General features: G+C 43.4%; 1 protein-coding gene across 1 annotated transcript in view; it reads left to right on the forward strand.

Annotated features, from left to right (window-relative positions):
- PUM3 (pumilio RNA binding family member 3) overlaps positions 1–16,545 on the forward strand; it is a 124,384-nt gene that overhangs the window by 24,398 nt on the left and 83,441 nt on the right. Inside the window, exons 6-9 of the mRNA XM_068235746.1 lie at positions 1,176–1,269; positions 6,684–6,750; positions 9,785–9,959; positions 13,145–13,248. Of these exons, the coding sequence (XP_068091847.1) occupies positions 1,176–1,269; positions 6,684–6,750; positions 9,785–9,959; positions 13,145–13,248 (440 nt within the window). The remainder of the gene's footprint in view (positions 1–1,175; positions 1,270–6,683; positions 6,751–9,784; positions 9,960–13,144; positions 13,249–16,545) is intronic.

Below are 16,545 nucleotides of genomic sequence, written 5' to 3' on the forward strand. Positions count from 1 at the left end.
CCATAGATTATTCTTGCCTATGAACAAGCTGTGCCTGCTATGTACAGAACCCTGCTGCACCTGTAAAGGTATAAAATGAGAGAAATATAGGCAGTGTGTATTACTGACTTGAGGATGCATGTACTGTACTACATGCAGAATTTCTCTTCCTTACAGAACACGGCAGCCCATGAAAAAAGTTGCATTTTATTTGACAAGTCTAGGATTGTCTGTTCATTGTGATGTTGTGTACATTGCATGTGTGTATAATCCACACCAGAAGGCTGCGTTCACAATTCTTTTTACTGTGTTGCCACTTAAACCACCCTGGCGTTCTATTAAGATCGCCAGGGCAGCTGCGGGAGGGTTTTTTTTTAATAAAAAAAAAACTATTTCATGCAGCCAACTGAAAGTTGGCTGCATGAAAGCCCACTAGAGGGCGCTCCTATCCCATATTTCTGATCGCCTCTGGCGATCCGCAGTAACAAGGAAGGCCGCAATGAGCGGCCTTCCTTGTTTCGTTTTGCTCGTCGCCATGGCGACGAGCGGAGTGACGTCATGGACGTCAGCCGACGTCCTGACGTCAGCCGCCTCCGATCCAGCCCTCAGCGCTGGCCGGAACTGTTTGTTCCGGCTGCGCAGGGCTCGGGCGGCTGGGGGGACCCTCTTTTGCCGCTGCACGCGGCGGATCGCCGCGCTGCGGCGGCGATCAGGTAGCACACGTGGCTGGCAAAGTGCCGGCTGCGTGTGCTGCTTTTTACGGGGAGCAAATCGGCCCAGCAGGGCCTGAGCGGCAGCCACCGGCGGTAATGGACGAGCTGAGCTCGTCCATACCGCTAAGGTGGTGTAGTGAGAAGGATATGGAGGCTGCCATATTTATTTCCTTTGACACAATGTCAGTTGCCTGGCTACCCTGCTGATCCACTCCTTTTAATACTTTTCGCCATAGACCCTTAACAAGCATGCAGCATATCAGGTGTTTCTGACATTGTCAGATCTGGCAAGATAAGTTGCCTGCATGCTTGTTTCTGGTATGATTCAGACACTACTGCAGCCAAATAGACCAGCAGGGCTGCCAGGAAGCTGGCATTTAAAAGGAAATAAATATAGCAGCCTCCGTACACTTTTTACTTCAGTTGTCCTTTAATGCACGGTACAAAAGCTGATTTGTGTATTCTGTGTCTTTTGTGTTACAGGTTGCATTTGCACATGACACTACTAGAGTCCTCCAGTGTTACATAAAGCATGGTGATGAGAGAAGAAGGCAAGAGGTCTTTGAGGAACTTAAAGGTATGATTATGCTGTCTCTTCTGTTTTATCTAGGAGGCAGCAGCTTACACCTGCCAGTTGGCAACCATTCATCATTGGTGGCTGTATTGCCATATTTATTAGTAATGTATTTATAAGCAGTGTTTAGCATTTTAAGAATTATAACCAGTGAATAAATAGTACACAAGTATTGCATCTCACATTGGCATTGTATCACTTTAGCATGAATAGCACATGAGATGCTTGGAATTCAGGTGTAGCGTGAGGGCTGAAAATGTTATCACATATGCTGTGAGGGACTGTTAAGTGACAAGACAATATACTCTGTACAGCATTGCGGAAGATGTTACTATCTAAATGCTAAATAATAATAATAATATGCAGCTTATGGAGGCAGACATTTTTTACATATGTTTATACCTAATAGTGGTGACTGTCCCCTAGCGTTCCAAGTGGAAACAGGCCAAGCAGCCTATTCTGCTTTATGTAGCAGTGGGAGGTAAGGGAATTTCAGACTTTCAATCATGTCCAATTGCCACTGTCCAGGCTATGAATGTTGGGGGACTCCTGTACACAAGCTAAAGTTATCTGAAACTGTCACAAACGATAGTGCCAGAAGATGAATGACTAGTGTGTGCACTAAGCCTAAACTCTCCTCATACACTCCATTGTATGGTATCTTTTGTATACAGATCCAGTGGCTGGATAGTGTACTGGTTAAGGGCTCTGCCTTTGACCTGGGAGCCCAGGGTTTGAATCCTGGCTAGGTCAAGTACCTATTCAGTAAGGAGTTTAAGGCAAGACTCCCTAACACTGCAGGGTGGCCTCTTGAGCGCGTCCCTGTGGCTGCAGCTCTTGAGCGCTTTGAGTCCGACAGGAGAAAAGCGCTATACAAATGTTTGGATTATTATTATTGGATTATTATAGGATTCATCTATAATTTACTAGTTTTCAAGAGAGTCTGAAGCTAAATGTAAAAAATAAAATGGATACTTACCTAAGGAGAGTCAAGGCTCTGGGACCTACAGAGCCTTCCCATTACTCTCTCAGACCCCGCGTTTAACTGCTGGCTCCCCCGTTTACAGTCTCCAATGGGTAGGAGACTGCTCTTTGCCACTGCAGGGGGCTTTGGAAGTCTTCCGGAGAGCCTTCGGGAGCCCGAGTCTTCCTAAAGACGGGACGCTCTGTACTCTGTTTTTGCGTGCACACCATGGTGGAAGGTTTGAACGAAGGAGCCAGCGCTGGAGCGTGGGGACCGTGACAGGAACAGGAAGGCTCTATAGGACCTAGAGAGCCTTCCCTCTCCTTAGGTAAGTGTGTTTTGGTTTGTTTTTTTTAGATTCAGATTTTCTTTAAATCACTAAGAAATAAACTGCACTACCGAACCCTTTGATCCAGTTCTGCCATTCTGGTTAGACATTTCCTAATTCACTTCACTGTAGTTTCGTATGAAGTATGATATCATGCTACTTAGACTCATGTCATACAAGATACTTTTATTATTATTTTTTATTTTTTTTGCTGCTGCTAATCACAACTATTAACATGTTAAAGGAGTTCTGTGGGCGGGTGCTCAGGATAAAAAACGTCACTTACCTGGGGCTTCTATCAGCCCCCTGTAGCAGTAAAGTCCCACGCCGTCCTCCTCTGATCCGGCCCCGGTCTAGCGCGGCATGCTGTCCAACTGCGGGTGCGCGGACATGGCTGTGCACCTGCTCGCTCCCGCCCGCGTCACCGGAAGCTTACTGCACAGATGCAGTACAAGAAAACTTCGTACTGCGCCTGCACAGTAAGCTTCCGATGACACGAGTGGCAGCGCACATTATTCATCTTGTCAGACGAATAATTGCCCAATGGGAACGGCGGATCGGAGGAGGACGGCGTAGGACTTCACTGTTACAGGGGCTGATAGAAGCCACAGGTAAGTGGTGGTTTTTATTCTCAGCCCCCCCCCCCCCTCCAGAACCCCTTTAATTAAGCAGCTGCTGCCAGTTTTATGCAGTTGCTAACTGGTATGCCTCATGGTAGCAACTATTTTCTGCTTCTTTAACTATGACACAATTTTTAGCAGCTCCATTGTATTTTATACTGCATGAAGACAAATCCAGCCACTGCAGCATTATATTGCTTTGTTTTTAACCTCCTTGGCTATAACCTCCTGTGTGACACGGGGTAAGCCACCGGAGGGTGCCGCTCAGGCCCTGCTGGGCCGATTTACATAATTTTTTTTTTCAAACACGCAGCTAGCACTTTGCTAGCTGCGTGTTTGGTCTGATCGCCGCCGCCGATGTGCCGCTACCCGCCGCGGAAACAGGCCCCCCCCGCATACCCCTTGCGCAGCCTGGCCAATCGCCGCTAGGCTGCGCTATGGGGTGGATCGGGACTCCCTGTGACGTCTCGACGTCCATGACGTCGATGACGTCACTCAATTCGTCGCCATGGCAATGGGGGAAGCCCTCAAGGAAATCCCGTTCAGAACGGGATTTCCTTATGGGCAAGCGGCGCCGGCGGCAATCGGAGGGGACGGGCAGACGCCGCGGGGAGGGGGGGAAGCATGTAGCTAGCGCTAGGCTAGCTACATGCTTAAACTAAAGCACTTTTCTCCTGTCTGACTCAAAAGCACTTGTGCTGCATCCACTAAGGGCATGCTCATTATGCCACCCTGCGAGGGTCTTGCCCAGGAACTCTTTTTACTGAATACGTAATTGGCTCTAGTTGGGATTCCAGCTCTGGTCTATGGTGTCAAAGGTGGAGTCTATAACCAGTACACTAACCAGTCGCCCAGCTGTGTAATTTTGCGCCAACTTAGCATAAAAATGTTCATCAACTCAGTCTTTCAGTTTGTTTTGGTTGGCAGCTTTGAAACAGAAACTATATAGACAGGCTGCTTAGCTTCAAGATGATTTACTTGACCTGCTCTATCTAAAGAGGCCATTGAAGGATGAAATGCAAGTGGGCACCTTGCCACAGGAACTCCCCTTGAACTTTCCACAGGAATAAAAGATATTCCAAGGAATCATTGAAGAGTTGGTCAGCAATGTCAAGGGACACCTCTATACATTTAGTGTTTTTGCCAAGATGATCAGGAATGATTGTTTTGGCTGAGGATAGATAATTTGCAGACTCAGCAGTGTAACCACAGTTACACGCTTAAAGTGTACCTGAGATGAAGGGGACTAAAAGTTTTTTATACATAGTTGGGGCTTCCTGCATAGAGATGTCGCGAACCTCCGATTTTCAGTTCGCGAACTTCCGCGGAAGGTTCGGTTCGCGTAAAAGTTCGCGAACCGCAATAGACTTCAATGGGGAGGCGAACTTTGAAAAATAGAAAAAATTATGCTGGCCAGAAAAGTGATGGAAAACATGTTTCAAGGGCTCTAACACCTGGAGGGGGGCATGAATGAGTGGAATAGACACCAAAAGCCCCGGGGAAAAATCTGGATTTGACGCAAAGCAGCATTTTAAGGGCAGAAATCACATTGAATGCTAAATTGCAGGCCTAAAGTGCTTTTAAACATCTTGCATGTGTATACATCAATCAGGGAGTGTAATTAGAGTTCTGCTTCACACTGACACACCAAACTCACTGTGTAACGCACCGCAAACAGCTGTTTGCATAGTGACGGCCGTGCTGGACTGGTGCGCACCATGGCCAGAGTGCAGGCCGTCGCAGTTATCCAGCCCATATGGTTGCCGGGCTGTGCTAGCTCAATGATAGAACAACAGTGACTGTCCAGCTGATCGAATTTGGTCTGTCCACAATGAAGCAACGACCTTATTAGCTTCTTGTAGGTAGGCATAGGTAGGAGTCCCAGTATAGGTAGGTAGGCATAGGTAGGAGTCCCAGTATAGGTAGGTAGGCATAGGTAGGAGTCCCAGTATAGGTAGGTAGGCATAGGTAGGTGCCTCAGTAGTTAGCTAGGCATAGGTAGGAGTCCCAGTATAGGTAGGTAGGCATAGGTAGGTGTCCCAGTAGTTAGCTAGGCATGGGTAGGAGACCCAGTATAGGTAGGTAGGTAGGCATAGGTAGGTGCCTCAGTAGTTAGTTAGGCATAGGTAGGAGAACCAGTATAGGTAGGTAGGAGTCCCAGTATAGGTAGGTAGGCATAGGTAGGTCCCCTAGTATAGGTAGGTGTCCCTGTATAGGTAAGTAGGTGCCCCAGTAGTTAGGTAGGCATAGGTAGGTGTCCCAGTATAGATTGTTAGGCAGGGCCTGGCTGGCTCAGTAATAACAATTACCAAGGTCCAGCTGCAACAGATAGGGCTGTATAATGTCAGTGTCAGTGAGCAACACACACAAAAAAAAACACATCGGGAAAACATTAGCTCTCAAAAGAGAGCTGAGGGGTGCTACTTTAGCAATAACAATCATCCAGAAGCAAGCCAAGAGCCTAACTAATCTTTCCCTAGGAGAAAAAATCTGCAGCAGCTCGCCCTAGTCTGTCTAATAGCAGGCAGATGAGTGACTGTAATGGCCGCAAAAGTTCCGCAAAACTTCCGCAAAAGTTCGCCTGGTCCAGGCGAACGCGAACCCCCAAAGTTCGCCCGGAACCGTTCGCTACATCTCTATTCCTGCAGCCCCCTCAATGCAGATTGCTCCCACTCCAGCATCGAAATCCTCCTAGATGATCAGCCCTGATCTCCACGGCAAGTTGGGGCAGTGCATCTAAGCACGCTTCCAGCGACGGGAGCAAGGTGGACACGTGAAGTCAGGCCATGCCTGCGCAGTACGCCGGACTGGCAGCGGAGAACTGGCTGCTGCTACTGGAGCATCTAGGAGAATTTACACTCTGCCGTGGGAGCGATCTGCGCGGAGGGGGCTGGAGGAAGCCCCAGGTGTGTATAAAACTTTTATTCCCACTGGTCTCAGTCTCTTTAAATCTGAGTTATTGCAAATACAGTACCTTCTGTTTTAAAGGACAGGTGCAAGGTAAAATAAAAAACAGGATCTACTTACCCGGGGCTTCCTTCAGCCCCTGGCAGCCGGTATGTCTCTCGCCATAGCTCCAGTGTCTGGGATCCCTTCCTTTTCAGATGCCGACCTTGCTAGGTCAGCATCTTTTGCACTCGGTGGTGCTTTTCACGATCACATTCACATGGCCTGGAGCGTTTTGCGCAGTACTTCTGCTGAAAGCCCTAAGTTTATTGGTATTCCCTCCTACCCTAGGTGTGTGCTTTAAAGTAAACATATGTAAATGAAGAGGTTGACCTGTACATCTACATATAGAAAACCTACAAAAGCAATAAAATGTAGGTTGATATGTAAGCTTAAACCTATACTTGGGTGGCCATACTGAATGCTTAACATCATGGTTAGCACTTTTAGCATATATCAACTAAATACTCTTTCTAAAGTTGAATGTACGTTTTTAATTTTACTTAATTTTATTTTTTTGTGGTATCTGTGTACCAATTATCTCAATTTTTTCACGCAGAGCACATAGTGGACTTGAGTAAATCAAAGTACGCCAGAAATATTGTGAGGAAATTCCTTATGTATGGGTATGTTTTCTTTACTTTATTTGCTGTATAAATGTAATGACTCAAGTTTATACCTGCTTTAAACTAAGCATAAGGCTGCTCTCTGTGCAGCCTTTCACACTGCCATTTGGGTCTGTTATGAGAAGAAATGTTTGCTGGTGTTCAGGTGGATCATCACCCATTATTTCCTGCACCTCCAGGTCTTGGTAGTCACCCTCTTCTACCTTCCCTGTGATGTCATCCGCCAACCTCCTGTACATAAAAGCACACCTTAATTGAAAAGGATATATACTTAACTCAGTAGCCGGAAGATATATACAGAAATTTCATGGATCCTTTTAAAGCCCATTCCAGCACAGGGTCCCTCTTCATCTTCTGGCTGCACTCCCAGCCGTGGACAAGCACACCTGGACTGGGCACATGCAAGTAAGGACTGTACATGCGCAGTGGAATGAAGCCGCCAGTGCAGTTTTATTCCTCTGCACAAACATTACGTTCGTCTGGGCATGCACCGACCTTGCTCCCGCATTCCTATTCCAGATGCACCTGACCACGGCTGGGAGCACGGCCAGAAGAGACGTTTGATCGACGCAACTGAAAGAGGTATAGAAATAACCTGTGTTGGAGTGGTTCCCTGCAGGACAATTCAAGGCCATCCAAAGGCTTCTCATTTCTGAGGTAAGTATGGGGTGTGTGTGTGTGTATATATGTATGTATGTATGTATGTATGTGATATATATATATATATATACACACACACACACACACACACACACACACACACACACACACACACACACACACACACACACACACACACACACAATATATATTGATATATAATATAATTATATTTCTCTTATGTTTCAGGTGTACTTTAAAAGACAACTGAAGTGAGAGGTATGTGGAGGCTGCCATATTGGCTTCATTTTAAACAATGCCAGTTGCCTGGCCGCCATGCTGATCTATTTGGCTGTAGTAGTGTTTGAATCACACCGAGAACAAGCATGCAGCTAATCTTGTTAGAAACACTTGATCTGCTGCATGCTGCTGTCTATGGCTAAAAGTGATAGAGGCAGAGGATCAGCAAGATAGCCAGGCAACTGGTAATAAAACGAAATAAATATGGCAGCCACCATATACCTCTCACTTTAGTTGCCCTTTAAGGGGAAAATGGGATTTTTCTAAAACCGTTTCTATAAGGATACCCACCAAGACTCAAGGCATGAGGTGTAGGCCTGAGTCACACACATTGTGCTTGCCCCTTGCTTCACTAAGCTGCTTCCATTGGCCAGCTGTGACAGTCTCTAGTTATCCAATATTGGTGATTGGATTAGTGGTCACTGGTCTTCGTTTACCCAGAACAGCTTTTCCTGTGAGAAAGATAAAACTGCAGCCTAGGGCCTCATTTAGGATAAGCATTTCATCACTGCAGATTTTTGCTTATGTACTGAGTGATATTTGTGGTGTTGATCTGAGGGCTCGTTTCCACTAGTGCGGTGCGAATCGCTAGGATTCCACCGCTGACAAAAACGCATGCGGATGCGATTCCGCATGCGTTTTTTGCCGCGATTTCGCATGCGATTTCGCATAGGCAGGGTCTATGCGAATTTAACCATGTCACTGCCTGACTCAATTTGTATTACTTTTCATGCGAATTCGCACGCGAATTCGCGGCAAAAAACGCACATGCGTTTTCCCTATTAAATACATGGGCTGCGATTCGCCTGCATTCCTCACGCAGGCGAATTCTGCGGGCCCTACTGTGCAGAAAAATCCTGCACAGAAAAACGCACGAAAACAATGACAAGTGGAAACAGTCCCATCCACTTTCATTGCCTATGCGAATTCGCATGCAGGCCACGCATGCGAATTCGCCCTAGTGGAAACGGGCCCACTACACCATGCCTACAGTGAACCATGGTGGTGAAGAGCACAGTGGAGATGTTCAATGTACATGCTGCTGGCCTGTTATTCTCCACACCTGAGACATAAAAAAACAACATATTTACCGTCTTATGTTGATGTTATCATCAACTGGGACTGGTTTTCATCAGAGCCGACTGTGTGTCTTGATAAAAGGAGAGGGAGGATGCTGAAGAATACAAGGAAATAATACCGTTTTTGTGTTTATCTTAGCCTATTTAAAAGAACTGATGGGTGAAATCATGGCAGATGGGTGAACTGTGGGAGGGGCTGTGCATTGGAGAGCAGCAGGATATGGGCAGGAAAGGCTCATGCAGAGTAACAGCCTTTTCTATATATACCCTTTCCTGTGTGCCTCCCAACCTGCAGATCTCAGAGTGGAAGGTGCAGTAAATTGTAACACAAGTTTCAAGAATTACTACTTTGAAGATTTGCTTAGAAGCATAAAAAAGTAATTTACTTTCAGTCCCAAGTCTTGTGTTTGCAATCATTACATTATTATATTTATTAGGAAGTCATTTAAAGTGACACTGAAGTGAAAAAAAGTACGATATAATGAATTGTATGTGTAGTGCGGATAATTAATAGAACATTAGTAGCAAAAAGAGCTAATGACCCTTTGAACTTCCCTGCAGTAAAACCTTATCTGAAGTATTTTCACTGTTCCATTGATGTATAACTGCTTCCAAAAATAGCACTGTGGCGGACCCATGTTGGGTCGGAGAGCTTGGAGAAACTCTTTTGCATAGTTAACTGATGTATCTTAACTCTTTCTGTAATGGAAACAATATGAGTCTCATACCTGTGTTACTAATGTTCTATCTCTTAGCTGTACAACACATATAAATCATTATAGCATAAGTTTATCTTCACTTCAGATTCCCTTTAAGCTCTTTACCCTCCTAGCAATAGTGTCCTAGGAGGTGAGCGTTTTGTGGCAAAGCTATGGAAGAATCCTGCACAGATTTGGAGATAAGAATGCTAATCCAAAATGTTTAAGATTTTTTTTTTTTATGTTTACCTATATTAAAAGAGGGGTATACAGATGGCATATGTTCTGATATTGTATGTGTTATCAAAACACCTATTTCCAGTGAATGAAAAATATGGCTTGTTTTCACTATGACAGGACAAAATCCCAAGTGGCTGAAATAATTAAAAGCTTTAAAGGACAAGTAAAGAAGTTGCTGAGGCATACAGAGGCGTCACACATTGTTGAGTATGCCTATAATCACAAAGCTATTTTGGAACAGAGGAACATGCTGTGTGAAGAACTCTATGGAAACACATTTCGATTCTTCAAGGTAGTTATAAGATGAAATGAGATACGATAATCTGCTCAGAGCATCCATCAAAATATTGTTTAAAGAGAACTAGTAATTCATTTTTTAATATTACAACATTTTGATAATAACGTAGCCTGACTGAGGGATAATTATTTGTCTCTTTATCTACCTGTGTTTTCTATTTGTGGGTAGAATATGTTACTTGCAATAAGTATGTTGTAAAATGTTTTATCTCCTTTCTGAGCTCAGAGCTATTGTCAGCTGAAGAGGCAGTCATGTTACTGTCTATAACTGAGCTGCTATCAGTATTACAGGAAGGAATTGTTAGTTGATACATTTATGAATACTTATGCATCCTGGAGATGCCCTTTGTTATCATACAGGAGGACACTTAAAGAGGAACTAAACTAAACAAAAAAAACACCCTTTCCCCATATTGCACCCAATAGCATTATAAATAGAAATACAATACTACTATCCATAGAACGCCGCTCCCCCAGTGACAGCCCTCATCCCAGGTCGCCCCCAAGCTATATTGCTTCCCCGGGGCCCCTGCAGAGTATTAGAGCAGTGGAACACTCTCACCACTCACCGGTATGGCTGGTGCACTTCTTTTATGCTTCTGTCATCTCCAGATGCCCATGCTCAGTGACCCGGTGATGTTGTGAAAGTATGTATTTGCCACTGGGTAATGGGCACCATAGGTAATCACAGAAGCATATCGGGTGGACAGGTGAGTTGCTGCTACTCTGCAAAGGTCCCAGGGAAACAGTATTATCTGGGGGGACCCTGTCACCTCCTTTCAACCACCAAATTTACCTTCCTGTCTGATCTGTAATGTTGATGGATTTTGGCAAGAAATTGTTAAAGATTATGATTGGAAGGCATTTTGGGGCACAAATCTTCAGTAAATTCAATCACAGTGATTAAATCTGCCGGGGAAAATCAAACGGTGTATCGGCACCTTTAGCCTGATACTGGAGTGACAGTTCTATTAAGGTAGCAGACAATTTGGGTGCCAGCTGCTAGTGGACAAAATGGGCGGAGCAGTGCTTTTCAGCGCTGCTGGATTTGGGCGCAGCCGGCGCCTCCATAGACAACAGTAGGAATCATTCCTATTGCAGCGCTTAGTGAGTAACATCGGCTCCGTCAGAAGACGGAGCCGAGGTTGCTTAAAAAACACAATAATTCGGCCTCCAGCAATCGCTGGAAGCTGAATTATATCATTCCCCCACTATCCATGGTGGCCTGGAGGGGGAATAGTACTTAAATCGGCCCGGACTTGTGCAGAAGCAGGATCAGCCTTATACCGCTGAATCCTGCGCCCAAGTCTATCGGCGCCGATTTCAAATGTACTCCAAAATGGGTGCTGCCATTGACACCAAAGTGAAAATGTAGGCGCCTGATAACATATCCTTTTTTTTGTAGAAGCGTATGATTAAAATATTCGTTTTGTAATATCTAATATCTTGACTCCCCGCATTCTAACTGTTTAAACTTACATTAACTGTATATTCTGGAATATACACCAATTTTTTTAGTATGCTTGAGATTTCATGTATCGATTTAGCCATGGCATGAAAAAACCTCATTGCTGGCGTTTTTAATGGGCGCCTATGGCTGATTAAAAAAAAAAAAAATGTGTTTTTTGTGGTGATTGGCGGGGGGGCAGATAACGTTAGATAACGTTAGGCTTCTGGGGGTTGTTAATGTTTGGTGTGGGTGGTTAAGGTTAGGTGTGCTTAGGCAAGGGTTACAATTAGGCTTCGGTAGTGAGAGGGTTTAGTGTAGGAATACGGTTGTAAATGGCTGTAGTAAAATATTGGTATTTTTAACAATATTTTACGATCATTATTTGCACTTAAATAGTAGAATATCAGCAAATTTACCAATATTCTACTATCAGGTTTTCGGGCGCTCTTTTTGCATCTATGCCTTTTTCAAACAAGACTATGAGAAAACTGAGTCTTCTAAAGCACACCTGAAGTGAGTGGAATATGGAGGTTGACATATTTATTTCTAAACCGTGCACATTGCCTGGATGTTCTGCTAATCCTCTGCCTCGAATACTTTAAAATGGATTCGAGATCTTTTATTCATTGCATAATTGTGTTACTTTCATATAGTTTATAGCGCATTCCTCAAGCCAAATCCTTTTTTTGTTTAGTTTTAATACTCCAATTCCCTATAAACAAAACAAGCCTCGTTCCCAGCTCCTTTTCTGCCTTGGCACTATAGCAAGGGCTTATGGGAGCTCAGTCTGGGCAGGAGGAGAAGGAGGTTACTAGCAATTGATTTCAGAGGCAGAGGGGAGGAGGAGAGGGGATTGAATTTACACACAGGCAAGCTGATAGCGTCTCCAGCCCTCAGCCTGTGACAATGTGACAAACAGAACATGGCTGCTCTCATTGTTTTACAGGAATAAATAATCATAAACTTTTGAAGCTGTTTGCAGCTAGATATGCTGTGTAAACTATCTAAACTTTAGATAAGATAGATAGACAAGTTACTTGTTATAGTTAGTTTTTCATCTCCGATTCGCTTTAAGCCATAGACCCTGAACAAGCATGCAGGTCAGGTGCTCTAACCAAAGTCAGACCTAATTAGCTGCAAGTTTGATGCTACTGAAGCCAAAGAGATCAACAGGACTGCCAGGCAACTGGTATTGTTCAAAGGCAACTGAGCACCAGGATTTTCAGCCCACCTAAAGATGAAAATGAAAAACAAACTGCAGGGCCAGCACTTTTGGGTACAGCAGTGCCCTGCCAGTCTTTCCCCAAAAAGGAGCTATTTTCTGTGGTTTGGGGGTGTACCCCTCTGGCACTGAGTAAAACTTGGACTTAATCTTCTGTGAAATAACAAGCCAAACAGAACATTAGGTGGCACGACTCTATGCATGCGCTGCCCACTGTTCATGAATGTGGGCAGCGCATGCATAGAGTCGTGCCACCTAATGTTACTATGCTGGAAGCTCAGTCAGCTTGATGTGAAGAGAGCCATGTTCAGAGATTGTATATGTCAGTAAGTCGGTCGTGTAGGCAGCAGCCCATACATCCAGTACACCATGGAAAATAGCTGTTCTGGGTGTAGGATGAGCAGGGCAGTGCTGAACTTACAGCACTTGACTTACTGCATTTTTTCTAGTTGAGCTTTAGGGAAACTCACATGTGTATCAATTGTGCTTATTGTGACTTGTCTTTAAGTCTGCAGAACATAATTCTTTGGACAAAGTATTAGAGGCTCAACCTCATAAGAAAGAGTCTATCCTGGAGGAAATGAAACAGATTCTCATACCTTTGGCACAGAAGTAAGTCATTTTCGTTATAGGGCACTGGTGAGATGAAATTCCTCTTTACACAGAAGGGTTTCCATGTGCGTGAATGCTCAGGATTGCTTTATAGGATAAATATTCAGTCTTTTATGACTTTATTAATCTGGGAATATATCTGTTCCAGGCCAGCTTTTCATTCAAAGCCCTTTCACCCTGACTGCATATTAATCTCCTGGTACATGCGAGAGGTGGTATTTTCACAGATTATTGCTGCTTTCTTTTGTAAACATTATGGTGTTTGTCTTCTAAAATATATGTATTGGTTTTCTACTCCATCAAAAAACAGAATATCACTTACGAATGGTATGTCTAGTGCTTATACACAGTAATAGTTGGAACAGAACCTGTTGCTTTTATCTGCTTGTACAATACGACAGATGCTAAAGTTATTAAATACTTAAATTCAAATACAAATTGTCCTACATTTTTTTCTAATATGCTTTTAGTTTCAAACGTTTTTTATTGAATATTAATGTATAAACAACTAGAAACAGTCTATGCGACTTGAAAGTCCAAGCAGGGGGAGCATAATGGCAGATAAAAAAATTGACTGAAAATAGACCGTGATATAAACAGTACAGAACATATAGGAACAGCACCTTTGCACCGAGGAACAAAGACTGTAAGGCCAAACATAATGCAGAATAATCTTGAAATAATAAACTTTGATATACTAAACTGCCTCTTCGGGTCCTGGCCATTCTCCGTTATAAGTCTATGGGAGCAACTCCTGGTATAATAAACTCTGATATAATAAAAGTTTTGTTATAGTAAAAATGTTGGTTTTTTTTGGGCCCTAAGTGACGCTGACTCCAGATATAGTGAAAAGTAGGCGGCGCATGCGTCACATGGTGTGAAACCCATTGTCGGCTGCTATTTTAAGGCTGGTTGCAAGTGAGTTGATGCCTGATATTTTTAAAACAAGAAGAATGGCACCGGTGCTTGACACACAATACTGTACAAATAAGCAGCTTGTGGAAAAATAGTTTACTATTATTATTATTTATTGTATTTATAAAGCGCCAACATATTACGCAGCGCTGTACTCTCTACAGTATAACAAGATTATACTGTAGAGAGTAGAAAAGGCAGTGATAATACCCAATTTACCAGTCAGACTCAGAAATTCAGTAAATATGAAAGGCCCGCAACTCCAGCATAATCAATCCTTGGAGAGCAGGTCTTGGTAAATTGCTCAGAGTCTTCATAAACCGCTATCCTGCATTCAAAGACCATAATTTGGTGAGTTCTTGCAATAACAGGGTCAACATCTAATTGGGTAGCCTTCCATTTAGAGGACAAACAAGACCTGGCAGAGTTTGCTTTATGCAGAGCCAATCTTTGAACAGAATGGCACATGGAGGAGGGATTATTTCCAAGCAAGAGAAGGGCAAGATTTTAAAGTGCAATATTGAGCACATCAGAAATAAGGTAATTAACTTTGGACCAAAACCGTGATACCTGTGGGCACCCCCTAGCCAGAAGCACAAGTCTGATACATCTGAGTAGGATGTGGCCAGTCTAATGGGTCAGGTAAGCCGAAAGAGCTTAAGATTAGTTTTCAGTAGGGATTAAGGCCCTTTTACATAGGCAAATGACAGGCGGTGAATTCAGCTGCTCTCCTGCACCGAGCGGGTGCTTGTTAGCTGAAGCCATGCTCAGGCTCGACATGTTGCAAGTCTCTGCCGCCCTGTAACACCGCCGCGTGTCAGCACTTGGTACGCATTGTGCTACTACTGATGCAATCTGGCTGCATTTAAATTACACCTGAATTGCACTGGTGGGCAGCAGACAGGAAAACGAACTGCTCGGCAAGTGCGCAGTTCAGCTTCCTGTCTGAAAGAGGCCTAATAAAGGCTGCAATTCAGAAGGATCTCATAACAGTGCCCCCATCGTCCAGCACAGAGCACAAACCCCAGGTCACTCTCCCAGTTGGGCAGGATAGAATCTGTGTTCTTGTGGGGACAGGATAGCTAAAAGTTCATTCAAATATGAAATAATGCCCTCTTCTTAGTGAGACCTAGAACACCACGATTCAAAACAAGTTGGATCATGGTTTCTAAACCAGGTTCCCAATGAGGCCCAGAAATGATATAACTGAAGTAGTTGAAACATCTGGTAAGGACGACATTCATGGGTGGTGATCGAGGTACATAATTTAATATGCTTTTATATATTTCTTTGAAGTTATTTATGTACCTTTTTTTTTATTTTAGGTTTTGATATTGTAGAATTGTGTTTTTTCTTTTTTGAAAGTGGGAAGGAGGGCATTGCTGTGTTAACATAGGAGTGTCCTTGAGGTATCCATGAAAGCTTGTTGTTTTTAATATAAAAACTGGTAACCCCAAGGACATAAAGTAAGACACTGCAAAAAAAACTAGTTTGGGATTGTAATGCTTCCTCATTATACAAAAAATCCAAAAGCAGTTGCGACTCTTTACACTATCCAAAGCTAAATGTAAAACGTTTACCCACAGTTGGGGTTTAAAGTCCCAATATACAGTTCTAATAAGAGATGATTAATGTATCTTTCCAACTCCATTCAATCGGACCAATCAGATACAGTTGCTGCCAAATTGGATTCTCCCAGTTAAAGCTGCATATAAATTGTAGCAACATTTTCATCAAGTTGGGAAAAATGCGTCTCGTTAATCATCTCTAATCATAATTTGTAATTAGAGATTATAAGTGTAATGCTACTTTTCCAATGTGATGCAGAATTTGCTGCTAATTGCATGTAACTTGGAATTGGCCTAATCAGTTGCTGCTGATTTGGCGTGCTTCCAGCTCACATGGTTTTCAGCCCTTGCAGAGGTTGTAATGGCGGTACGCTTCTGTGCAAAGATGAAGGATCACTGCATTACAGAATAAGTGAATTTATAGCCTGCGTGTACTGAATGTATTCTGAATTGCTTACAAAATGCACTTGCTTTTTTAAAACAAATTCCTAAATGTTTAAAATAAAAGTATCATCTTAGTTACCATATTTATCATACCATAAGATGCACTTTTTCTCCCCCAAAAGTTGGGGGAAAATGTAATTGTGTTTTATGGTCTGAATAATACATATTCCACCCCACAAGTACCTACTGCAGCGCCTGCTTCCACTGGACCTCCTAATTACTGTTGCGTGTCCTTTTTCCCCCTTGTCTCCCGTGTCATCCTTCATTTTTAAATACTCATTTTTTTTCCCATAGGCATACATTTAATTTCATGCTTTGGGTCAACAGAATATGACTCACTTTTTTTTAACAACTGCCTACTTAGACTGGA

This window comes from Hyperolius riggenbachi, chromosome 1 (assembly GCF_040937935.1).
Source record: "Hyperolius riggenbachi isolate aHypRig1 chromosome 1, aHypRig1.pri, whole genome shotgun sequence".
Classification (NCBI taxonomy): Eukaryota; Metazoa; Chordata; class Amphibia; order Anura; family Hyperoliidae; genus Hyperolius; species Hyperolius riggenbachi.